Source organism: Oreochromis niloticus, linkage group LG8 (assembly GCF_001858045.2).
Source record: "Oreochromis niloticus isolate F11D_XX linkage group LG8, O_niloticus_UMD_NMBU, whole genome shotgun sequence".
Taxonomy (NCBI): domain Eukaryota; kingdom Metazoa; phylum Chordata; class Actinopteri; order Cichliformes; family Cichlidae; genus Oreochromis; species Oreochromis niloticus.
In genome coordinates, this window is record NC_031973.2 from 14,111,083 (window position 1) to 14,137,473 (window position 26,391).

A 26,391-nucleotide genomic window follows, 5' to 3' on the forward strand; every position below is an offset into this window, starting at 1 on the left:
CTACAATAATGCACTTGAGTTATCTTCTGTGGTTTTTCAGGCTTCTTGTTGCTGCAGAGTTGGTCAGTGTATTAATTCTTTTAAGAATGTACCAGATTATTGGTTCGGCACTCCTGAAGTTTTTGCCTCTCTGTGGTGGAGTTACGTCATCTTTTCACCCCAGTGATGCCCTCCATCACTTGCAGTGACATTCCTCTGGGCTTTCCGTGTAAAATTACAGTGAAAAGTTTTTAAAAACTACATCGTTCAAAGTCCAACAACTTCAGGTATTCTGTATGCTTCATTTTTTCATGAAATAACAAGGAAGCAGGCCTCACCAGGTCATAAACTGCTTGTCAATCCAAATAAAAATCCTCAAAAAACAGGGTACCGTGTATAAAAACACCACATTTTTCTAAGACCTCTTAAAGTTTTCAAAATCTACCGTGTGGTATCCAGAGGCCAAATCCTAAACAAAAGAAAGAAAAAAAGAAATGGAGAAGAAAGTAGGCTCATGAAGTCATCTGTAAAATGTTTGGTTTATCCTTTTTTATAAGCAATAAAATTTAATTAAAGTTAACAAGCCAAGTTGGGGCGTCTATATTCCTTCACAAAACGCTGACACTACAAGTTTGAAACTCAGTTACGCAAATCAGGCATCTATTTTAAGTGCTTCTTCAGATTACTGTATCGTGGCAAATATTAGAACTTTAGTCTTTTTTATGTTAGTACCATTTTGGAGCAGCAAACTAAATATTTTAGACTGTTGATAAGATTTAAAAAGGAAAATGAAACAAAATATTTCCTGCCCTTATCTGACCCGGTACAGTAAATCTTTTGTGCCATTTTATTCCCACACAGTGGCTGTTCAATAATGCAGAACATGTTGCAGTTTGCAAACCATGTTCAGGAAAACTGAACAGGCATTGTATAGTCCTCATAGACAGCGCTGACATTTGTGCTTTAAAACCAGAAGAAAAACGCAATTCAGGCCTCTTTAGTTGAGTACTTTATATACATCATATAATGAGACACACAGAAATATGTATAACAGGTGGATATTTTGGAAAAACAAAAAATGGAACAGTAAAATTCCCCATAAGAGGTCATTGTGAAGCCGTGGGAAGATCTCTGGGTTCCTTGGGTTATGTTCTGTAGTTGCTGTAATTTTGAAGGGTGTAGGTTGCAACTGTATCCAACAACCAACCACGGGTTACAACAGTAGCTTGTTTGGAAAGACCTGCAGAGAGGACAGATGTTAATGCCTTCTAAAGATAAAGTATTGAAAGTGTGAACACGCATGATATGAAACAGGACATGAGTGTGGTGTAGGTGTAGGGTTAGAGCAGGTGAAATTCTAACAAAAAGCCTTTGAGAGCTTATAATGTCTCCAACTTTTACATCTGTACGGTTAATGCTCTAATAACAGTAAGAGCTAACAGCTGAAGGAGAATCAGTATTCATATTTTAATGCATGAGGCTTGTATTACTCTACATTGTCTCCATTTTCAGCAAACGCCATGAAAAGATCTTCCTGCAGTGTAATAGTCCAGCTCCCAGTCCTTTCTGACTACCCTAGCCTTTCAGTGGCTAAGTCCCAAACCAGCTGCTACTACTGAAAATATGGATCTAGAAAAAAAAAAAAAAATCAAACATGAATATATAATTTCATTTGTTGAAAGATGCCACATTCACTATTAGGAAAAAATAACACTGCATTTATCTGGGACTATTTTCAGCTGGGGAATAATTGTTAAGCATTTATGAGGGGATGATGATGCACTTATCTGTGTGTAGCTCAAGTTTTTAAATTGTATCCACAATATGTAAGGGGTTAGGTTCCAGCACACAAACCCTAACAGCTATAGTCCTTTAGTGAAAACATACACTTAGTGACCACTTTATTAGATACATCTTGCTAGTACTGGGTTACCTTCATAACTGCCTAAATTCTTCATAGCAAAGATTCAACAAGATGCTGGAAACATTCCTCAGAAATGTTGGTCCAAATTGACATGACAGCATCACACAGTTGCCGCTGATTTATGAACTGCATGTCCGTGATGTGAATCTCCCATTCTCCCAGATTCCAGCGCTGCTCCTTCGGACTGAGATCTGGTGACTGTGGCCATCTGAGTACAGTGAACTCACTTATGTTCAAGAAACCAGTTCGAGATTATTTGGGCTTAAATGATGCTCGGTTGGTATTATGCGAGGTAGCGTTTTTCTAGTCTACTATTACGTAATTCTGGTGAGTTAGTGTCAAATATAGCCTCAGTTTTTTGCTCTTGGCTGACAGGTCTTCTGCTTCTGTAGACTATCTGCTTCAAAGTTTTACACGATGAGAGATGCTCTTCTGCACACTTTGATTATAACCAGTTTGGCCATTCTCCTATGATCTGATATCAACAGGGGATTTTTCTCCAAAGACTGGACATTTTCTGTTTTTTAAACCATTCTCTGTAATTCCTAGAAATGGCGTGTGGGAAACTTCCAATAGATCAGCAGCGACTGAAATACTGAAACACTCGCACTAACCGACCTGGGACTAACAACTCTGCCGCATTCAAAATCCCTTAGAATAACCCCCGCTCCCCTCCCCAAATCTGATTCTCAGAAATCTGACAAAACAAAATAACGGTCCTTAAGTCAATGTTCTGTACTTACATCCCCAGATAAGGTCTTTTATAACACGTCTATAAATGCTGCCTTTACACCCATGAATTATAGAAGATGGGTGACTGAGAAAGGCTGTGATTTCAATCAGTGGTGCCCAAGCAGAGGATAGAGGACGATACATAGCGGGGAACGAGTGGAGGAACTGCTCGTTTACCTGCTCTATAGGTGCCAGAGGACATGGAAGAGAAAAAGCTACATTAAATATGTAGCAGTGCAAATTAGGATGCCATGAGGAGGGAGACGGGGTGTTACTTGCTCCCCTTCTCTTTCAAACTGTCAGCTCTCCTCATGCAACATCAGCCCCTCTGTTCTGTGGCCAACTTGTTTTGACATTCCCCACGCTGCAATCTGACATTTACTCTTGGCCATTTCTCTGCTGCTCAACTCCCTTCACACATGCTTCCCTGAAAAGTCACTCTCCTCGCTCTTGTTGGGGACCTGTCTCATTTTGGTTGGCAGCATCTGCCATTTTCACCGTTCTGTTGCTCTCCAATTGGTCCTTACGGGAAAAATGCATTCGAAACCACGCACTGATGGACAGACAGGTGCACTGACATGCACAGCAGCCCCGGATGTCTGTGCTTGTGGGGAATATTCGTTCATTACAGTGAGTTTATATACAAAACCTCACCCTTAGATAATCTCATACCCAGTCACCAATGTAATAAATTGATTTAACTTCTAAATTTCTTTGGAAGACTGAATAGGATAGCATCGCTGTTAAATTGAAGATATTTTGGGGATGGCAAACCTGCAGTAAGATCCACCACCATGCGGGTAAACAAAAAAAGTTTTTAAAAGCTGCAAAATTCCCCCAAACTGAGCTTTTCAGCAGGGCATGAAGATGCTTAAGACCGGAACAGTGTGAGAGACTAATAGTGTTAGTTAGTATTAGAGTACTATATCCACATAAATTAAACTAAAGCTTTTTGAAAGTATGAAACTTGTATTACAGTGTAACGTACATCATTCAGAGAGCTAATGTTTTTATGCTTGTGACGACACCAGCTATTTCCTCCTGTAGTGGGTGTCGTTTACTCTGTCTCTGTGGTGCTTTCATGGGTTATTTTTAAAGCCTAACCCTTTTGGCAATCATCAGTAATGTAACAGCAATAATAAAAATTTAAAAGTAAGTGGTCATTGCAGACAATTTTAAAACATACAAATTACTTAAGAAAAGATGAATTATCCCTAACTTTATCATAGTTCAATCATAGTAACACGTTTTTTTATTTTTGTTTTTTGTATTTTCAGCACAGCCAAATACAAGATAATGAATAGACCTTAGTAATGTGTACTGGCTAGCACTGGCTAACTAGACATCATCGTCCTTTGTGTCTCTACAATCAGATTAAATCTTTAGTTAATGTTCGGTTAACTGAATAAAATACTTTTATTTTGAAACAAACAAAAGCTCACTGGTAAAATCTACAGTAACTTGGTCACAATAGATTATAAGTAATCAACAAACAGCTGGTTCCCAAATGACTGCATTACACTTTTTCACATCCGCAGCCGATTTCGAGTAGCGGCAACCAACTGGTTGACCGTTTTCGATCACAAGCCAATTATATAGGTCGTTTAGTGCAAGGAAATCTGTCTCCTACAACTGCGGATTGATTGATGAAGGTTTGCAAACAACTGCTATTTCTTTTTTTTCTTCTTTTTTTAAAAAATGCAGCTAGATTGCCATCATGTTGTAATCAATCAGAGTCAATTTGCCCTGATGATTTGTGATATGTCTGGAATGGGACTTTGATCCACTGGTTTCCATCTGTCCGGCTGCAACTACGTCGCAATTTGTCACTAATTTCTGTTTCAAATCTACGAAGTTACGCAGGTGGACTGTGAATGTAAGAAGGTATTGTGAACTTACGATAGCCGTTTCACAACCATTTCAAACCCAACAAGCTCTTTGCACACTGTTGTAATACACTGCAGAGACTAAATCATCAGCTAAATTAACTGGAATGCTAAATACTAGTTACAAAGAAAAGCCAACTTTCAATAAATCAATAAACAAAACTTTGTCATAATAATGATTAATTCAAAAGGTTTTGTTTTTTTCATTAAGAAAAGTGTTTCGCTCTTTTTCTTTTTAGCATTTGAGCATAATATTAAAAAAACAACAACTGACTCCTTGGCACAAACTCATTTTGTAACATGAAAATCTTTTCCATCCATTATTTGCCTACAAAATGTGTCATCACTTGGTGTCACTTCTTTGTTACACCATATCAAGACTTATGAAATCTCATCTTATATAATAACACAAAACTATATTAGTACACTGTGTGTCACACACAATTCTCGTCTGTCTCTGTGGTAGCCCGAACCCCTCGGTGAGGCTGTGCATGAATATGTAACCCCTGCTACGGGGGGTCAGTCTAATCTCGGTCTTCACGAGCTCTGCGTGTGGAAGCATGTAATAGACTATGTGCTTGTGAGAGAGACAGAGAGAAGCCAATTAGGTTAAAATAAAGTGGGTTATCAGTTTGTTTGTGATCAGATATTAAAAAAAATAAATTAATAAAAAGGTGAAAATTAAATGTTATTTTCAGCCAAGACTCACTGCTGTAAGTTGAAGATGATGACTCTGGTTTAGGCTGTACAATGACGAGCTGCCGGGACTTCTGTGGAACAAAAGGAGTAGAAAAAATAACCATTTCTCATCATAAAACGAAGCACAAATAGAACAAACAGTTTAGTACTTACAATCAGTCAAAATGGAAAAGCGCAGTATTTTTATCCTTGCCTGTCGATCGATCTTGTCTGAAACTTTCTAAATGACTCACGGCTGATTAAGCAGTGACTGTGATTACTGCATCTCTGACTGTCAGTAATAATAAATGTTGCCTTTTTAACCATAATTAGTGTCACTTCTGCTGAACAATTCAACATTAATGTGTCATTTTCAAAAATGAAATTAAACCCAGGAGACAAATAAGAGGCACTAATGCAGCTTTGTGAGACAAAGAGTTGCTCTGGGAGGCATCCACTTTACTGAATGCTGCCTAACTTGTACCCGTAATGGAGCACATCACGGGGATCGTAAGTGAAACAGAGGCATTAAAGCTGAAATTTCATATACAGGAATTTTTTTTGCCTTCTCCCTCCCCTCACCCCGAACCAGTTGTGGCAGATGGCTGCCCCTTTCCCAAGCCTGGTTCTGTTGGAGGTTTCCTACTGTTAAAAGGGAGTTTTTCCTTCCCACTTTTGCCAAGTGGTTGCTCATAGGGGGTCGTCTGGTTGTTGGGGTTTTTTTCTTTATTATTGTAGCATCTTACCTTACAGTATAAAGTGTAAGTCAACCTAGATCTAGTTTTAAACCAATCTTAAGATACATTTTGAAATAAGAGAGAAAAGCATAAATTTAGAACAGCAGTGGATCTTTGTGAAGTTTATTATTTTTCCCAGTGGGAGCGGCTAGACACTCTTACCTGTTTACCATCGAGTAGAAGTGGATCTTTCACTACAGCAGCTCCACAGAGCTCCACCATCCACTCCATGTCATCTATCGGAAACACACAAAAATGTCTGTATTTCAGGAAAATGAAAGATGATCAGATCTACTTTTACTGCCTCTAACCCCAAGGGGACACACAGCAGACCCATTTCAAGCTAAGCTTTACTTTGATCAGATGGACAAATACAGGTCAGCGGTTCACTCGCTGCTCCAGATTCATTTGTGCAGTTCACTCGGTCAACACACATTTAACTTCATTCAGAAAACTGTGTTTATATTCCAGCAGCTCACAGGAAATACCACAAGTGCCATCAAAAAGATAAATCAACAGCTTCTCTTCCTGGGTACGTTCATTCATGTCAGGAAAACACTGATGAGCGTCTTCTGCGAGCTCTAGATAACATCAATATGTATCAGCCCGAGTGGTTAAATAATGCATGAAATCCCAGAAGAAAACAGCTCCAGCTCCGTGTTTGTGCCATGTTAAAAAAAAGAAAAGAAAGTCTTTTAAACGACTCACGCTAGCTAGCAGATGTCAACCCATTAGCAAAGCTTCATCGATCCAGCAAGCAGCGGGGAGGATGCGGCAGGAGCACTTTTAGAGCCCCAGGAAGAAGGAAAGTGAAGAATGCTGCCTTCAGGGGTTTTAAGCAACGAGGACCCCCCTGAGACCTTCACCCATGATCTCTCTCCATCCAACCATGTTGAAAGGGAAGAGCCAAGAATTATGTTGTATGAAGGGCAACCAAACTGCTTATAACCTTGTGTTGGGAGGTCATAAACAGTTTAAATCCTTGGCACCAAAGTTACAAACCTCTTACAGAAACTGCAAGACCATTCTGGAAAAGGAGTCTTGCAGATGCCTTTGTCCATGGTTGAAAGCTTATTTCCACTTTCTGTTCAGAAATAATTTCCAGACTCCATAGCAACTGCTGTGCAATGTGACAAAACCACACCAAAAACATCGCACACGACTCCTAAGTACGTATTCAACCCACCCACACGCTGGAATCACTTGTCATTGTTCTCCAGTGCTGAAATGACAGAGGTTAAAAACAGCGCAGGTTTCAAGCTATTCTCAGTGTCAGTCAAAAGCTGTGTGAGCTACTTTAACTGTCCCTCTCCTTATTGTCTTCTTTCTCCCGTGTGTCTATCAGAGTCTTGCAGGCATCAATAAGATGGAACAAGGGTGGTCGAGAACAGTATTTCTTGATTGAGAAAACAACAGTGCAAACAGCAAGATGGAAACAATGCAATAAAACACCACCTGAGGTTTTCAGTCAACTATAAAAAAGAGAAAGTTTTAAAATCTTTGTTTTTGCAGCCAGTAATTTGAAACACCATGTGGGTGTTGCACGCCCTGTGGTGTTTTAGAGCTTTGTTCCTGAATCAACCGGAAACAGAAAATAGAAATAGAAAAGTGGAGATGTTAAGTTTATGCAAAGTTAAAGTTTGCATAAATTTTAATGTGCAAAAGAAAAAAAATGCAGGTTCATTGCACAATGAAAATTCAACTTCTCTGCAAAGCACGTAAAATCCATGAGTCAGTGTTATATTGTGTGTTTTTTACTTCATTGGAAGTGTGTTTAAGATCACTGTAATACTGAAAAATAAAGTAGTTCCTAATCAGATGTTTTCCAGATGGTATTGCATGACGGATCAAAAGCTGCCGGAATTCGTAGCTCCATCAGTTTTGACAAGATTTTCAACACTGGTGGCCCCAAACCATGACAAAGCCTCCACCGTGCTCTTTGGCAGCAACTAATGAGGGGTGGTTTGACACTTCTGCACAGTATTGTACTTTTTGGCCACTCTGGCGCATCTCTAACAGGGTTAGAGATAAATATTATAACAACGTCTGGTTTGCATGTTCCATTTTAGCCCTAACTTAACTGCAGTACACAGTAAGCATTCTTTCTGGAGATCTCATGCCACATCATGTTTCTTACCTGTAGTCATGTCTGTAAAAGGCCCCTGGAAGCAGATGCTGAAGCCCTTCATGAGCAGCTGAAAACAAAAGGAAGACTTAAAGTTAGAATAAAAAAGCTGCTTTAAAATATTTTCAAAAATATGTAGAGTAAAGCAAGTAAAGAGGACATTTACGCAGTGGATTTAACCTTCAAACAATGCTCAACAACATTGGATGAGAGCAGCCAACACTGCTATTACCATTACAGCTGAGTGTGTTTCTGAACTCTTCACCTGTGTAAAGGGTTACAGTGGTAGAGCTGAAACACCTCTCCAAGCATATCCTGCAATTTACAACATCTATTCCTCACTTACTGGGTAAAATAAAGCCTTGAGACCTCGTTGATTTTTTGCCCTCACTGTAATACAGTAAATGAAGTGATGAGTAAAAGAGAACAGTGCAAATAAAGCTACCTTCACCGAGGTAATATCACACTTAAAGGAGGCAAAGAAAAACGAGAGGCTCGACGCCAGGGACACACTGTTTTATCACACTCAGGGTCAATACGCTTGGTTGAAATGGGAATGTAAACTTGTTTCCTTGAACTATGATAACCACTGAAAGGAAACTCATGGCACGGCCTCATCTACAGCGTTTGGCAGGATGGAAGTGTTTGAAAGATAAATGTCCGAGCGACAGGGGAGAGAAATACTAATTTCTCACGCTTCCCTGTACGTCCATAATCATCATTAGCCAGAGGTGCTCGGTGAGATGAAAAAGTGTTTCTGTTACAGATTTTTAATTTAGACAACAGCTAATGTCCTTCAGGAGGTATTAGAGTGTGATAACAAGCACACACAGACACACACACTGTTTCTTTGACTGATTTCCAGAGCGTTCTGGTGACAGACTCCCCGACTCTCCATTTCATCTGTTAGTCCGTTTGTCACACTAGTGCAGGTGACAGAAAGTGAATATGAACAGGACAATCTGCCTGGCTCCATCAAATTGCCGGCACAACGCACAAGCCACTTAAATAAGCCTGAAATTACTAGCTAATTCAATTAGCAGAGGTTCTTCAAAGGTAGTGATACGGCCAACATGACATCTAGCCATTTCTAATTTTCCCCCTCAGTGGCAACAGTAGTGGTCCTGCTGGCCTTACACCAAGGGGAAAATTACAATTAGCTCCTCACAACAGGGTCTGAGCTAAGAGGCTGGTGCAACACGAGGAAACAAGTTCAAGTGCTGCTTGTAATTGGGACATTTTATTTGATTTTCCTCTCTGAATCACAGACTATTCTTTGTGGACTAACACTGTGCTTTTACAAAAATACCATGGCAGTGGTAACTGCCGATAACAGCAGCAGTTAATGCGCTGATTTGCTGTTTTTGCTTTGGTTTCCTGAATAATTGTTGTGTTCTAAAACAAATTTGCTTCATCCAGTCAACATGTTGACATGCTCCAAAATCCCTATAAGCTACAGTAAAACAGACTGATAGAATGGAAAGGCATTGGTGGGCCAATGAACTGAACACATGAAGAAGATGTGCATCTTCGTGGATATATAACTAATGAAGCTTTGAGTATTTTAAAGGCAGATTTAGGGAGGAGCAATATAAATGTGGCAGAGCCACGAATCCTGTGGTGCGTGGCAATGAAAAAAAAAAGTCCATGACGGGAAAAAGTGCATTTATATAGTTTGGCAGTACATTAGAAGGTATAGCTTAGATTTTCAATGCTATGTAGATGATACCCAGCTTTATTTATCCATGAAGCCAGACTGCAGTGTGTGTCTTAAAGACATAAAAGCCTGGATGACCTCTAAGTTTGTGCTTTCAAATTCAGATAAAACTGAGGTTATTGTACATCGTCCCTAACAATTGTAGTAATCTGGTATCTAGCCATGTACCTTTACTAGATGGCATTACTTTGACCTCCAGTAACACTGTGAGGAATCTCAGAGTCATTTTTAACAATGATATGTCCTTCAGTGTGCACATTAAACAAATATGCAGAACTGGTTACTTGCATTTGTGCAAACATTAGAAAATAGAAACAGGGGAGGAGATAACTCAGTAGGTAGAGTGTTTGCCCCATGATCGGAAGGTCGGGGGTTCAAATCCACCGAATAGCTACCCTGAGGTACCCCTGGCAAGGTACTGTCCCTACACACTGCTCCCCGGGCGCTGGATTGGTGGCTGCCCACTGCTTCACTGAGTGAATGGGTTAAATGCAGAGAGAAATTTCCCTACAGGGGATTAATAAAGTATACAAGAAAAAGAAAAAATCCTGTCCCAGTGTGATTCTGAAAGACTTAATTCATGCATTTATTACTTCTAGGCTGAACTACTGCAACTCATTATAATGGGGCTGCCCTAAAAGCTCCCCAAAGACTCTTTAGTTGTTCCAAAATGCATCAGCTAGAGACTAACAGAGAGACTAACAGGGACTAGAAAGACAGCGCGCATTTCGCCTCTTTACTGGCTCCCTGTTAAATCCAGAATCAAATTTAAAATCCTTCCCCTCATGTACATGGGCTTAACTAATCAGGCCCCATCTTATCTTGCAGACCTCATAGTACTGTATTACCCCAAGACAGCACTTCGCTCTCAGGCTGCTGGTTTACTTGTGGGTCCTAGGATATTAAAAAGTAGAATGGGAGGCAGAGCTTTAAGGTTTCAGGCCCCTCTTCTGTGGAACCAGCTCCTAGTTTGGATTTGAGAGACAGACGGCCTCTCCACTTTTAAGATTAGCCTTAAAACTTGGATTTTTAATAAAGATTACAGTTAGTGCTGGATCAGGTGACCCTTAGTTAAACTGCAAGTCTAAGCTGCTGGGGGACTTCAATCTGGTTCTCTTCCATAGTGTGTCTCCCTCCCCTCACCCTAACTGGATCACAGCAGGTGGCTGCTCCTCCCAGAGCCTGGTTCTGCTGGATATTTTTTCCTGTTAAAATTGAGTTTTTTCTTCCCACTGTTTCCAAGTGGGATTCACAGGGAATCATCTGATTGTTGAGTTTATTGCTCTATTCTTGTAGGTTCTTTACCTTAGAATATAAAGCGACTTGAGGTGATTTTGTGAAATCTTCCAGAAATCTTTGTTATGCACCTCTTTAACTGTACCTTTTGTAGCCGTACCGCTCTTATCAAAGTTTCGTTAGGAGTATTTTTAGATTTGTTTTAAGCCTCAAGCTAAAACATCTGTTTTAAAGCTATAATATTAATTTTATGTGGCATAGGGCTGCACAATTAATTGAATTTTAATCTTGATCACGATTTTAGCTTTCCACAACTAAATCAAGACGATCAACTGATATTGCTCCATCAATCGAATGCAAAGCACCGCCAGATCACTGCCTGATGATGTGCCTGTATATGCCAATCACAGCTGTTCCCCTGGAGACGAAGGTTTTCTGGATAGAAAGTAGCACTACATTAAAAGACTGCTTTACAACACATAATAGTCCATTAAAAATAAATTTGGATGTCTGGCACAGCTGAAACGAAGAGCTTGTCCCTCAAAGCAGATCATCATCCATTGTGTGGAAACACTCCAAACAACACAACAAGTGACAAATAATATGCAAAGACTGCTGGACGAGGGTGCTTGCACTGCAAAGGAGCACAACTCACTGACTCAACCTCCTGAAAAACGCACCAAACAGTATAACAAATGTATGAATATTCATATTGTTGTCTTTTGTATTGAATTGTAAATAACTGGACATGAGTTATTATTGTTTGTTGACAATACATACCACACTTGATCTATGAAGGTTTATGATCAATTTATATTTTTATTATATGAGTATATTTATCAGTCCCCTTCAGTTAATAAAGCACTCACATTACTGTCTTCAGTGGTCCGAGCTCTTGAGGGGCCCTGGTGGTTGGGCCCGTTCACCACATCCCCTCTCACCTCAAACGGACTCTGGTTAAGAAGAAAGCAAAAAGACTCCATCAGGCATACATGAAGCTCACAGTTAGCCTCAAACTTCTCGCCTCGGTTATTTTTTATTTTCATTTTCGTTTTAAATCAGCCAAGTGATTATTCAATCTCAGGACTAAATTTAAGCACAGAGTCTGTTAAGAGTAATTAATTTCTTCCCAGAGTCAGGTATGCTCTTATGAGTACACTGAGCATTCTTCAATGTGACAGCAATCAACTTTTAATCGTAAAGAGTGCATTTCTGTGTTCATGATATAATGCTTTTTTTTTTCCTTAAACTGCCCCAGTGATGGATAAAGTAACTTGAAATACCGATACTAAATGTAGCCTGGCTGGATTACACTGGCCTATCAAAGAAGCAGACATAGGGCTTGCTAAAACAAATGGATGGCTAATCATTTATGGTGGTATATCACAGCAAGCCACAGCCAGAGATTCATCATGTGGCCTTAATTCAACATCGGGACAAACACAGATGTGACTGTAAGCCACCGCTGCGCTGATTCAACGAACATGCGGGCGAGCGTACCTCATCTAAGACTTTCTTTTGTTTGAAGCACTCAGAAATCCCTGCAGAGAGAAAAAAAGAGCAAAAAAATTGCGAGCTTATTATCTGACACACAAAAACTTTACTGTGTAAAACACCCTTTTATTCCAGCCTACCTTTTCATGCCATGCTGTTTTTTTTAATTAAAATTTAGACTAATTATTCTTAACTTATTAGTAAAGTTAAGTTATACTTACACTGGAAACTCAACACCCACTTCCTGCCTGCAATTCCCAGGAAGTATTTCAGTGTGCGCTCACATACCAGCTGTTCATCTGGCAGAGAGAGAAAAAGAGCAGACACATGAAAAGAGATGCAAAATACGAGAGCTCTTTCATGAGGTGATTGTACAAATACACCTTATACACTGTAAAATTGACCAAGTATCTTTTAAGGCCTACAAGTCACAAACTTGGTAAGTATGAATCCAGGGGGCTATATGAGGGGCTAGAGATGCTCAGCTGGCTCCTTACTACCAACTGAGCATCATTTGAACACCATGGCCTACCTGAGCCTTGCTGACATGTCCATATCTTTATGACCACGGTCTATCCATCTTCTGATGGCTGTTTCTAGCTGTATAATGTGCCATGTATCAAAGCTTAAATAATCTCACAGTGGTTCCTTGAACATGGCAGTTCACTGTGATCAAAAGGCCCCCCACAGTAACTAGATCGTAATCGAATAAAGCAATATGGCATGTGATGAAATGGGAGATTCACATCATACATGTGCTGCCAACCAATCTATCCCATGAAGAGTTAAGGCAGTTAAGAAGACAGAAGGAGGTTGAATCAAGAACCAGCGGGTTGTACCTAATAAATTGACCAGTGAGTATAAAGGTTATTATATGTGGATGAAAAAACGTCTGTGCTCTTGGACGCAACGCTAAAAGGTTTCTATTGCAAAACAAAGGACAATATATGGTTATAACTTCTGCTCACTCTTGCCAGAAATTACTTTTTTTAATGTGTTATCATTTGCAGTATTATCATTATTACATTTAAATTTAATATGGAAATCCTGGTAAAGTGTTGTAAACAAAGTATAGTCATTCTTTTTCATTAAAAAATAAGATTAACTGATGCCCTATAGATGCAATCACACAAGAGTTTTTACCTCAAAGCAAATGTAATCAGTAGCAGTGTTGCAGTGCAACTCAACAGACTTACAATACTTTGAGTTTCAAGTTATGAGTTATTTAACTACTTTTTAATAAGCAATCAGTTAATTCTAACATTTTTCTCCTTTCCTCTGTTCTTTCTGTTGCCACAAAAAGGATAAAGCCTGATGCAATCCAGCTGCTCTCCAACTAGTGTCAGTGCCCATGTGGCTCCGCTCGCGAGATTGCAAGGAGCCATTTCTTCTAATATTTCAGATTTATGAGTGAAAAGGACAAGAACAACATCACAGTGAAATTCAAATTGCGCCTAGGTGATAATAAGTGTCTTTCAGGCACACAAAGAGCTCACTTCAAGTTTGAAGTAGCACTTTCAAGCTAAGTGCATCTTCACAACAGCTCCAAAACATCAACAGTTAGGTTTTAGTTCAGCGGAGTCTGGTTAAGTGGCGAGACGAGATGCTCCCAGTCTGAACTGGGAACGAGATAAAGTCGGTGTACTCAGACTGCACACACAGCACAACTGAAATGCCCAACCTGATGTGTGCAAAATGACTTAAACACATTTCTTTTCTCAGTAGAGAATACTGTTACATAATTGCTATTAAATGGCATAAATCGTGAGACCTAACAACAAGAGGAAGCCAAGACTGATCAGAAGTCAGAGGGTCTAACAGGTGATTTATAAGTCAATACATTCGTGTCAGTGCATGCACAGGAAAAAATGTCCCACTCTGGCTCATTCTGATGATTTAAAGGAAATCAATCTGCATTTTTTCTTCTCTTTTCAAACCCGTGAAAGAGGCAGACAGAAACTTTTTAATCCAGGTAAGAGTCAAAAATGCCCATTTCTGCCAGTTCTTCTGAGAAATGCATTTTAAAGACTTTAAATTTATTTTCTGCTAATGGCAGTAATATGAGACCTCCTGCTCCTTTCCCAAAATTTAACCATAAAGATCAAGAGGCCTACGATTCCTATTTTTAGTTGCCCAGGAAACCGCTGCCATTAAAAGAAAAAAAAAAAAGGACTTCTTAAAATGTGACAGTTAATATGGTGCTTTGGAGACAGCGAGCTTTGAAATTAAAAATAATCTATCAGAGAGGGTAATTAGCAACAAGCGGCTAAATGGAGGAGAGAGCGTGTGGGGTGGAGAGAAACAGAGAGCTTATCTCCGAGGAGCGCTTTAAAAGACGCATGAAACAAGCTGTAACTACACGTAGAAAGAAAATGTACTTTTCAAATTGCAAATGTTCTTTTAGAGAAAAAAAACAAACACAAGAGCTAGAAACAACTAAAGTAATGAGGATTTAATTGCTCTGTTGCCTATCAAGCCAATTTGTCCAGTGGCTCCCTTTGACTCTAAAAGGAGAGCATGTGACTGTACTTACCTGTACGCATAATGACATGAGTCACTTCTGGTGTTACCTGGGAAACCACACGGGCACCAACTCTCTTGGCAAACTTTTTCACCATAATCTGTTGGCAACAGCGTCATATCAGTTTATTTATTCTAAAACTGACTCAGTTTAAAAAACAAACACACTGACTGATTGTCTGAAAGGTCACCTGCTCATTTGGGCCCAATCCGGATGACACAAGCACCAGCTTAGCTCTGCATGCGTCTTTTGGAGGGCTGTTATTTTCTTTGTCTTCTTGCCCGTCGGACAGTGAACTGCTGTCCTTCTGAGTCTTAGCTGCTGAAGTTGAAGAAGGTGTTTTGGAGACTCCAGTGCCTTTGACACCGACCCCTTTATGCGCAGACTTCTCCGCTGCTGGAGAGAAAAAACACAGGACACACAGTCACCTGACCTGACCCATTCCTCTTTCACCACTTTTGGTTATCCTTCATCAGAGATTAACCTTATCAACCACAGTCAGGCTAAATCAAACTGACTCATAAAAAAAAGTGCAGTAATGTCAAATTGCTCCTTTATGTTCATGTGGTATTTCATGAGAAAGTAGAAGAATGAAGCTATCTGAAAAACCATGTTTCTACAGCTCACTTCATATCGATCCAACACTACAAGCAGCCTTACCCATCTGTGTATCACCTACAGGCTCTGACGGGTTGGGTTCGGGAACACCTTTGGAATCAGATGGTTCTGGGTTTAGGTACGGTCCCGCTTCTGGAACATCTTTCCTGCAAAACAGTTGTGTCTGTAAGCTTGGAATGCATTGGTTTTAACTTACATTTCCTGGATTTTTGACCTGCATGTACAGTACTGTGCAAAGGTTCTTTGTATTTCGCTTCCAGAGAGCCAGATTTCATTGTAATATTTTAAGTGGTCTTAAGCAGTACTTTTCCAGACTTTGTAAAGGTCTATGAACATTTTTCTTTGGACCCTGGTTGCTACTTTTTCCATTCATTTTGCATTTAGTTTTTGTATCCAGTTTCATATCCAGAAGATGATTGTTACACACTGTTGGATCTGTGGATCACTGCATATTTAGGATGCACCGATCGTAAAAGTTTTGATTTCAATCGGTGCATCACAGAAGGTGTAACAAATCGTTACATTTGAAATTGTTACAAATTCAAATGTAACAGGTGATTGTGTAATAAACTGTTGCACAATCACCTTCTGAATTTGTACAGTTGTTCCCCGATAATACTGTATTTCCCTGTGTGTTTTCATATGTTTCTATAAATCACTTCACTTTTTCCCCCGTCTCCTATAATATAATACACATACTACATATACACATAAAGAAATCTGAAGCAGCTCAAGACTTTTGCACAAAACTGAATTAGTACCACACGTCTTGAGTGCCTGTTCCCCTTCGAATAACACTCCAGTTCTAATTTCTAGCAGCACTTTAAGTTTGCAGAGCAGGGCTGGGACAAAATATCAATATTTTCCTCATGTGATGAGACTATGATGGCAGCAAATATCGGTATTTTTATTAAAGCATGCAGGCGCTCTAAATGGATACCCAAGCCCGTTTAAATGAGCAGAGTCACTATTCATGTCTGCTGATGGTGAATCTTACCAAATGAATCAGGATGACATGACGTAAAGTTAAAAAAAAACATGCAGTTAAGAAAAAATTAAATAAATAAAAGAGCTAATGGGAGGGAAATGGTGAGAAGCGGGGCAGAGCTAAGTAACAGAACTGACATATCATTAAAACTGAACTCTTCTCCTTCAGTTACACAGATATTGTGATATTTCATAGATGGCTGCCTTGCAATGTATTGAGCAGACAGTATCACTATATCATGGATGATGTATTATAATATCATCAGTTACCCCAGGATTCCCAACTCAACTGCACGCTACAGCGTAAATGTTGATCCAGGACTTCACAAGGAAAGAAAGTTGATATCAGTGACGCATTCTTATATAATTTTCAGCAGAGCTATGCTTTTATTCTCCAAAATGAATAAAGCTGGTAAAGTTTCCTTCCTTTGTTTTCTTTTGGGTTTATTTCTTCACTCAAAGTCTCTGGCAGAGTGCCTGCGTTTAAATTACCTGTACCAGCTCACTGAAAACTTAGACTGCAGTGCCAACTAATCTTTCCAATTTCACTACTGCAGTTCTGGAATATGTGCTTTTTAATTTAGAACTTGTATAACCAAACCCCTCCGTGCTCTCATCCGCCATTTCTCCCACTCTCTCGCCCAAAGGACAGCACGTAGAACTCTGGGAGTCGAGAGGTTGTATGTGTGTGTGTGTGTGTGTGTCTGTGTGTCTGTGTTTGTGTGCGCAATCAGGCGCAAGAGATAAATTACTGTGGCAATGCAAGTTTCCCGCTAAGTGCTCTAAATGACATATAAGATGCAGTCAGTAATGACTTTTTTATTCTCCACAGCATAAGCAGATTCTGGGTTCATTAGTGAGATTATCTGCCTGTCCTCTTGAGATGCATCACCCTCTGAGAACCACCAAACACACACGTACACGTGCCCGCACACACACACACACACTTGCCAATTTCTCCTTCAGTTACAGACTGAAAGAGACCAATTACATGCTACTTACTCCAGTTATTGTACTGGCTAATATAGATGTATTGAAATATGGCTCCTTTTAAAATCTATAAACAATATGTAGAACCCTCTAAGGAAAGACTGCAGCGCGTTGAGGCGGACGTATTTAATTACACTAATTACCGAAGTCAGGTTTGAGTTCGAAGATTGTCACATGACTGGAGGCCAACATTAGGCGAGATGATTGGTTAATTAGGCTGCTGAGCAAGCAAAGAAAACCTTCTGATGCTATGACTCATAATTCCTCCTGTGTCTTTCACAGACAGTGTTTTATTTTTTTTTTATTTATGCAGTTATCCTTTTTCACTTGCCAGCAAAAAGTTGCAGGAGCTGCTCAGACACAAAGACACGTCAAAATGTTGCTTTGACATTAACTTATAACACAAAGGTACTTACACTCACACAAATGACTGGTATAAAATCAGACAGTCTAAAGCCTCGGCTGTTTTTAATTACCAGGTGAATACAACGGATTAAGAAACCAGGAACTCAGGAAAACAAACAGTTAACATGTGGAACTGGTTTCTAACTTTCTAAAAGTCATTTAGCTGTGATATTATCTGTTCCTCTAATCATTTCCTGTATTTCCTGTAAAGACAGACTTAATGTCTTTCAGCTTTCATGAGGTCATGGTGGACAGGGGTTAAAATAGTGTTTATTTGTGGTTTTTGCATCATGTCTATTGTTTCAAGGAATAAGTTTAAGGTTTTTTTTTCCATAGGTAAAAGAAACTGAGCAAAATAAATCAGAAACACTGACTTTTTTCAATGCTATTGTGACTTATGTTACAACTTTTTGCCCATCTGTTTGTTTAGATCAAGGAGATCTTGTGAGGAGGGAGTAAAACTGATTGTGGGTTTAGATATTTCTATGCAGCAGCACTGAGCAAGTCTATTTTTACAATCCTTTACTTGCCTGTCTGCAGCGTGCCCTGCGTCCTGGTCACGAGGAAGCTGTCTGTGAGCGTCTGGGCCTGCAAACACAATATTTATATTACATTTTATGACTTTCAATACTTCAAAAGACAGAAAAAAGACTTTATTTCAGGCATACTTCAGATTTTTGTGTTCATTCAGTTTCAATTTATCTACAGAATATTTCCTTCACAAATTGTCCAGCATGTTTTGGCCAATAAACATCAGAAAAATTGTGAAAAATGCCCATCTTCATCTTACCAAACCTCAAATATATTTAGTTTACTACCAGGGGAAACTCACTCAGTCTTCATATGTATTTGCCTTTTGAGAGTCTGGAATTAATCAGTTTTGGATATTTTTCCTTCAGATGCTGTAAACACATAATTATCTACTCATCTTTTTTATGAACTAATCTTTTTATCTCTGAAAATAAGCAGATGCTTATTATCTTCTTACCCATGTCTCTGGTGCTCTGATGGGTTTGTGGGGGGATTTCTTTGGAAGGACTGCTCTCTTTCTCCTGAAGCACCTCTGAGACCAGGGCCATCAGCTTCTCCAGCCTCACCAGCTCCTTCTGCATTTCTATCTTTTGCTAAAAAAAGAAAAAGGGGGGGAGGTAAAGCATATCAGCTCATAATTACAATTAAGTGACGCACAGAGGGGTAATAAGAAGAAAACAAAAATCTGCAATGCAGTATTTTACTGCATGAAATAAAGGGACACGCGCTGGCGGTATATTTGATGTATTGCACTGATGTATGAAAATAAGTGACAACTGTCAGTCAGAGACGAGGGACCCACGCGCAGTCATTCACATCAGTTAAAGGGCATTGGTGGCTTTTGAGCCAGTGAGAATCTATTGATGACTGTAAAATGTTTTCATGAAGGAGCACAAAAAGCAAAAGAGAAAGCAGGTGGTGAAAGCTTTTACCACCAGGCCCCGTTTCTAAAAGCGCGTGCTTTGCTTCACTACGCTGTGCTTTTGTTATTTTAATTTCCTCCTGTGAGTTTACACAGCAAGTGCATTGATTATGTAAAAAAGACGCACTGCTAAACAACAGCAAAGCTCTGTATTCTCTGATGTGCGTAATCCTGAGGCCCCCCCCTTCTAAACCCCAGGGCGTCAAACTTGAACTCCCCAGTCAAATCCAGTCGACAGATAAAAGTGAGAGCGCTGGAAGATGGATGGGGTAGAAAACAAGAATCATCTTCTAGGCGGCATTTCCTCTAACGTAAATGAAATGCAATTTAGAAAGCTGCTGAGGGGGACATTTTTCACTGAGCGAGGTAGTCTGTCATCCAGGCGGCTGACAGTTTGGTGCGGGGAAAATGTGGTGGCTGCCCTCTATGGGACGTAACGTGACGGTGCATCGCTGAAAGCACAACGAAGCCAGGTAAATGCTGAACAAGCGGAAGAGATCAGAGTGGTTAAAATAATGTCAAATCTCACTTTGATCAGAATCACAAGTTTCATATACTTTAATTTCACGTCCTTTCTTTTTAACATCTGGCACGTTCATGCAGATATATATGAAACCAGTGAAAGGAATGCAATGTAAATATTGTATATGTACCTCTGGCAAAGAGTTTATGCGATCGGTTTGGTTTTCGTGTTTGTTTGGTTGTTAGTCAAAAAAATGAACTGACTGGCAAGAAATTTCTACCAGAGGTGGAGCGTGGCTCGACTTAGAAGTCTACGTGTAGAGCTGATGTAGATCCAGATCTAAATCTCCACTTTTTGGGAGGACTTTCTTTTAATTTCCATTGTGACACACAGCAAAACTGCTTTTTTTAACCAGATCTTCACAAAGTGTTTTTGATGTCTTAAAAGAGAAAAAACTATCAGAACATAATCGAGATCCAGATCTCCTTCGTGCATGCTGTGGAGAGAATTTTAAGATATTCTGGGCCTGTTTGTTTACCTGTGTAACAAGGACTTCGCTTGAAAACTGTGACGACTCCATGGTAACACTGGTGTCATTTACCGGAACGTCACCTGCTGGGAGAGAATAGGAGCTTTTTCACTTATAATGGAAAGATGTTTAAATTCTTGAAACAGGAAACCACACAGCAAGCACACACACACATGTGCACTGGCTTAAAGGCTACTTTGATACAAGCCTAAAAGAAATTAAAACTTAAAAAAACGATTTCAGTTAAAGAGAATCGTCTTACATTCTTCTGGCGTGCCGAACAAGTCCACAGATGCTTGACTGGAATCAACGCAGTCGGGGCTGGGGCATGCAGGTGGTAACCGATCTGCTGCATCAGCTGTTCCCTCACATCTGTCGTCTTCACCGGAGTCGCTCTGATTCTGATTCCGAGCAGAGGGACGAGCTGATGTTCCAAAGATTTGTGTCAGAGTGGGTAATTCTTCTTTGGATCCACTGCTATCGGACTCGGATGAAGGCTCCAGTCTCTGAGCCTTTCTCTTCGTCCTCGGCTTCCTATTGATGGAGGAGTTGATGCTGACCTCTCCACTGTCGTTGCTGTTAATCTCTGCTTTGTGGATAGTTTGGACCGGTGAAGCTATAAGGTCATCAGGGGTCAAAGAAGACTCTGGAACTGCCCTATGTTCAGCTGTGTTGACTGAGGAACACTTTAAAGTGGCAGGTGCGTCATGTTCTATCCCCCTCACATCCTCACAGTCAGCCCGACTCTCTGTGTTTTGAGAGGCATCCTTTAGCTCCTCACGTTCAACGGCTGTGAAGCGGAGACCAGAATCTACGACCTGAGGGACCACAGAAAGAGGAGGACTTTCTGCATCACGTTTTGACTCTTTGTTAGGACTCAGTCCACTGCTAGGACTACTCCTGAAGCGACCTGAACAGTTTTGTTCAGAGATCGAGGCTTCCACTGCTGCCGGATCCGGTTTCTCAGAAACAGTTATACTCGGCTGGACCGGTGAGTTGGAAGGAGAGATGAAATCATAAGAGGACTTGCCGGAGTCTCCTAAAGCCTTTTCTGCAGTTTCAACACCAGAACAACCTTCATGCTTCTTCTCTGGTTCTTTGATGGCGTCTTTGTCTGAACCGGGGCTGCTTTTCACGTCTGGACTTCCAAGATAGAAAGATTTCCTTTTAGTTGCTTTGAAGCTCTTGAGAAGTTGCTCCGTGTCGAGCTCACTGTCGTTCCTGTCCTCCTCGTTTTCTGTTTCGATACATTTAGTTTTGTAAACCGAGGCCTGTGACTGAATACTGTTTTGATTGTCACTTTCAAGCGTTGGCCCTACCACAGCTGCATCATCTAGCTGAGCAGAGCCTGAGGCAGCATTTAACTCTTTAACAGCTTCTCTTGGCCTCAGATTTGATGTTCTCTCAGCAGACTCCATGTTTTCAATCTCTCCTATGTCTTCATTATAAACACATCCATTTCTTTTAGCTGACTTTGCCACCTTATTTACATCATCAAGCGCTTCGCCATTAGCATGTTCCGGCTGCTTTGCCATGCTGCTGTTTCTTTCAGTTGCCTTCGCTTTCTCGCTCGCTTGCTTGTGTCCCTCCTGGACTTCCTCAGCAAACAGCTGAAGTCTTCTGCTTCTCCTACTGCTCTTAATGACAGGAGTTACTTGGTCCTCGCTGCTAGGGTAATTCTCAATTTGAACCTGAACTTCTTCTGCTCTCGCTCTAATAACAGGGCTGGTTTCTCCATTTTGAACTCCAACCAGGACAAGGGGTTTCGCCACTCTGGAGGGCTTGCCTTTTACAGATCTTGTGTTTTTACCTTTCCTTTTGTCAGTTTTCTTTTGCTCACCACCCTCTGATTTTGCCCGAGCTTGCTCTTTTAAGTCGCTGTCTACCTGTTGCAGAACGTTGCACGTCCTTTTCCTCGTCTTCCTCCCCAGTTGTTGTTCTACATTATCAGCCACAACACTGGAAACGTCATCTCCACCTTTGTTTTGGTGACTTTCTGCAAAGTTGTTTAACTCGTCCACATGCATGCCCGTATCAATTTCTGTCCCGATCTCCATCTGTTCTGCTGATTTACAAATCCCACTGCCGTCATTTATTTCTTCTGTCATTTGCTGCTCATCCTCCACGTTACTTTCGTTTGTTTTTACAAAAGAAGCAAAACTGTTTTCCTCTCTAACACTGGAAGCATCTTCACAGGTCAATATTTCTTCAGCTATTGATGGCTCTGTAAAAACCTTAAGCAGAGGAGAGATGTTCCTGTTCACCCTTCGTCTGTAGACAGCCCCAAACACCTGCTCTTCGAGGGCTTTGGCCCGATCTTCTTTCTTTGGATTCAGCTCACTGTTGCATTGCCTGATATCTATTGTCGAAGCGGAGGAACAGCTGTCAGAGCCATCAGAGTTTTCGTCTGGTTTTTCTAACTCAAGACTTCCTTCAGCTGGAACTTTCATGAGCCACTCTGCAACTTTCTCTAAACTTTTCTTACGTTTATGGTCAAGGATCTTGTCGGGCTCCACATCTTTTTTCTGCTTCTTCCTCGAGGACTTTCTTAGGGGTTGGTCTTCGTTTTCATCTGGAATGAATGACGAATAAAGGGAGGCATTCTCCCGGCTCCTTTTGCCTCTATTCTTACGCGTTTTTGAAGTATTCTCCACAACGTCTGACATTTCAGCTTGCACTGGTTCCCTGTTGTCTGTGGGGCTGGACATTTTCTTGTCAGAAGTTAGTGGAGCATCACCGAGCCCGCTATCCAGAGCTTCATTTTCTGTCGTCAAAGGAGCAGAATCGTCAAGCCCCATGAGTCTTGCAAATCCATTCCGGGCTGTTACAGAAAAAAAAAAAAATAGTATAAGAAAATCACGTGCATTGGCAAGCTTTGATTAAGTCATATTAACTTCACATCCATCCCTTTACTCTACTCTGTCCTCTGTAAAGACTTTGCACATATTTTGTTCCCAACCCAAGGAAAAAGGTGGTGGAAATGCTGATTTCACACTGTGGGCAGCAAATATACACCTCAGTAGTGTATTCTATACCAAAGCACTGCCAGTAACGTGAGTAATATGACAGTTGATTTGAGGAAGATTTCACCTGCAATGGTTGAGGAGTGGGATTCTGGAAGATCACTACAGTCTGCATTTTGTACATTGTCAATGTCAGTGCCACACGCATCTCCAGATGTCAGAGTTCCTTTAGTAGTTTCTGCACCTGTGACACTGGATAGAAGAAAATACGCAATGCTGTATCTGAGCAGACTGAGTCAATAAATGAGCGTTACTATGAAAAATAAATCTTAATTGTTCCTACCCTGCATATCGCCCTTGCTGGGATGTTCCAGTGAAGTCTGAAAATGTACAGATGTAATGTTAACAGGTGACGTAATGCAAGCCAATTCCATAACATCATTTTATAAAGTCTGTCATATAACCTTACAGTTTGTGCCGGTGTCATGCTCATATGCTTGGATCATGTCCTGCAAACCAGCTACAAGTTTCTGAAACCCGGGGCTCTCCTGTAAGCTCCTGCAAGCAGAAAACCAATTGCAGCTTTCACGTATTATAATACATGTTAAACCATCATCATATATATTCTTTCCAACCTTTTGGTGACTGTGCTTTTACACACGGGACAGTTGGCTTTGTTTTGTTTGGATTTGTCCAAAAGTTTCATCATGCAAAATCTGGTAGAAAAAGAGAGCTAAAGTCATAAGCATGAAGCTTGTGCATATTTAACAAAAGGTTTTCAGTTAAGAAGACACTTACTTGCAGAATTGATGGTCACACTTAGTAGATACCGGAGCAGTCATTAAATCCAAGCTATAGGCAAAAGAACACCTAAGTGAAATAACAATCTAAATCTTGTAAAAAATAAATAAATATTACAAAAGAAGAAGAATGATTTTATATCATTAACACAGGCTCTTATTCTAACTAATGCTCACCAAATGGGACACTGCAGAGTCTCCCAAAGCGCTGAAATCCCTTTCTTGACATCTGAGGCTGTTGGGGTTTTCATGGTGATTCTAAAAGACTAAAAGATTTAAAAAAAACTGTGTATGCATTACTGTGATCAGCATCTATAACACATTAATATCAAGGTCAGTGTCAGTTGTATTTATATAGCATTTATCCCTGTGTCAGAGAGGCATTCTCATGCAGGGTGTACCCTGCTGCTCGCCCTGTGGCAGCTGGGATGGGGCCCAGCCCCCGCCGCGAATTGATGGATGGCACATTTCATCACACGTAAATCAATGTGCTTACCATAAACGTTTCTATGTGGCTCTACAATGTCTTCATACAATAAAAAGCAAAACAAAACTTTGAAAAAAGAAATAAAATCCAAATGAACACACACAATTATTAACTGTAGGGCTGTGAAAATTGAAAGTTTTCGACCTCACTTGTAAATGACCTGAGATCAGCAGGCAGCTTGTTCCAAGAACAGGAAAACAGTAACTGAATGCACCTTCAGCACACTTAGATCTAATTCTGGGAACAGTTAAAAGATATGCACCTGTTTACCAGAAGGTTACAGACAATGAGCAAGTCAGAGATGTACTGGGAGGTAATGCTGTATTCAACTGGGAGCCAGTGAAGTGGCTTCAGTACTGGGGTAGCACGTTCAAGCTTCTATGCATGTGCAAGGAATTTGTCTGAGTCATTCTGAATGACATGAAGTCCAAAGAGTTCCACTGATGACTCGGATGGTCCTGCAAATAAAGTCCAACCTGCTTGGCATGAATGCATGGAGCCTACCTTTACAACCTATTGTTGACTGAATGTTTAACTATTCATTGCGTGTACTTTGCTCACTGTACACACAGCATGCACTGTTAGCTTGGCAGATATCTGGACAATAGGATGATAGATTCGGTTATGTTGCAGAAAATCATGTTGTCTGAGACGCGATGTTTTATTTGTACTGGGCTCAGTGGAAACCGCACAACTATTTTCTTATTATTTGAATAAGTTATTATATAAATGGCATAAGTGCTTCAATTATACACAAAAAGGGAGACCTTTTAAGTAGCTTGCTTGCTGAAATTACAACTTCAGCTGGTATTAAAGCATCATTACGTTGAAAACAGCGACCACGCAATGAAGCGGCATTGTGAAGTCAGTCAAAAGCCCTGGGTGTCAACACTTATTACATATATTGGCAACTTTATAAAACACCGTTTAATGTTCGTACACGGAAACGGCCGCTTAAAGTAGTTAAATCTCAACATCAGGCTGGCTAGCTGTCTTTGTTTTGGGGGCGTAACTTACATAACTAGCTCTGTTCTGAAACTTCTGAGACTCAGACAATCGACGAAAACACACCGACAGACTAACATCTGATGAGAAGAAACAGATCGTGCAGGTAATTAACTGTACATATTCATAAATATTCCTCAAACTACCTGTTTTCTTACAGTTTGGAGCCTCCAACGTGAGAATCACCCGCTTCAGTTTTCCCGCAACTACCGTCTTCTTCTGCTTTGATTGAGAAGATGTTTTGCATTTAATGTAACAGCGCCCCCTATTTGATTGGAGAGTAAACCACACAAACACACACGCACACAGCTGTGTTTCACAGTTTTCCAGACTCCTGGACTGTTGGGACAGTATTCAAGGCAAATAAATGTGAGGCTGGTCACTAAGGAAGGGAAAAAGGCCTTATAACGGTTGGCTAGACAAAGAGCTGGAAAGGATGTGCAGCAGGTTAAGTGATTGAAGATAGAGATGGACATGTGCTAACCAGTGAAGAGAGCGTGCTGAGAAGATGGAAGGTGTACTTTGAGGAGATGATAAGAGAAAGAAAAAGAAAAGAGAGGATAGGTCAAGGACAGTTAATGAATTATGAAGCGAAGAGTATTAGTAAGTAGAAGTAAGGGCAGCATGATGAGTAGAAAGGCATTTGTCCTGATGGCATAGCT

The 26,391-nt window shown here is 40.4% G+C and overlaps 1 protein-coding gene across 4 annotated transcripts; it reads right to left on the reverse strand.

Moving 5' to 3' along the window:
• Nucleotides 1-975: 975 nt before the first annotated feature.
• On the reverse strand, nucleotides 976-26,021 carry LOC100708332 (BRCA1 DNA repair associated). 4 transcript variants are annotated; one of them, XM_005471278.4, is made up of 21 exons: nucleotides 25,876-26,021; nucleotides 24,415-24,503; nucleotides 24,236-24,289; nucleotides 24,073-24,153; nucleotides 23,907-23,995; nucleotides 23,781-23,817; nucleotides 23,565-23,689; nucleotides 20,737-23,295; nucleotides 20,484-20,557; nucleotides 19,018-19,153; nucleotides 18,560-18,617; nucleotides 15,690-15,793; nucleotides 15,220-15,425; nucleotides 15,042-15,129; nucleotides 12,730-12,807; nucleotides 12,515-12,555; nucleotides 11,884-11,967; nucleotides 8,074-8,131; nucleotides 6,099-6,172; nucleotides 5,231-5,291; nucleotides 976-1,219 (listed from the first exon to the last, which is right to left on the reverse strand). In XM_005471278.4, the coding sequence occupies exons 2-21, from the start codon at nucleotides 24,486-24,488 to the stop codon at nucleotides 1,125-1,127; spliced, it is 4,176 nt and encodes a 1,391-aa protein (XP_005471335.1). In that variant the 5' UTR covers nucleotides 24,489-24,503; nucleotides 25,876-26,021; the 3' UTR covers nucleotides 976-1,124. The 4 variants fall into 4 exon arrangements, with proteins under 4 accessions (XP_005471335.1, XP_005471336.1, XP_005471333.1 ...); XM_005471279.4 differs by having other exon boundaries at nucleotides 15,220-15,422; nucleotides 20,484-20,560; XM_005471276.4 differs by having other exon boundaries at nucleotides 20,484-20,560.
• Between the last annotated feature and the right edge of the window lie 370 nt (nucleotides 26,022-26,391).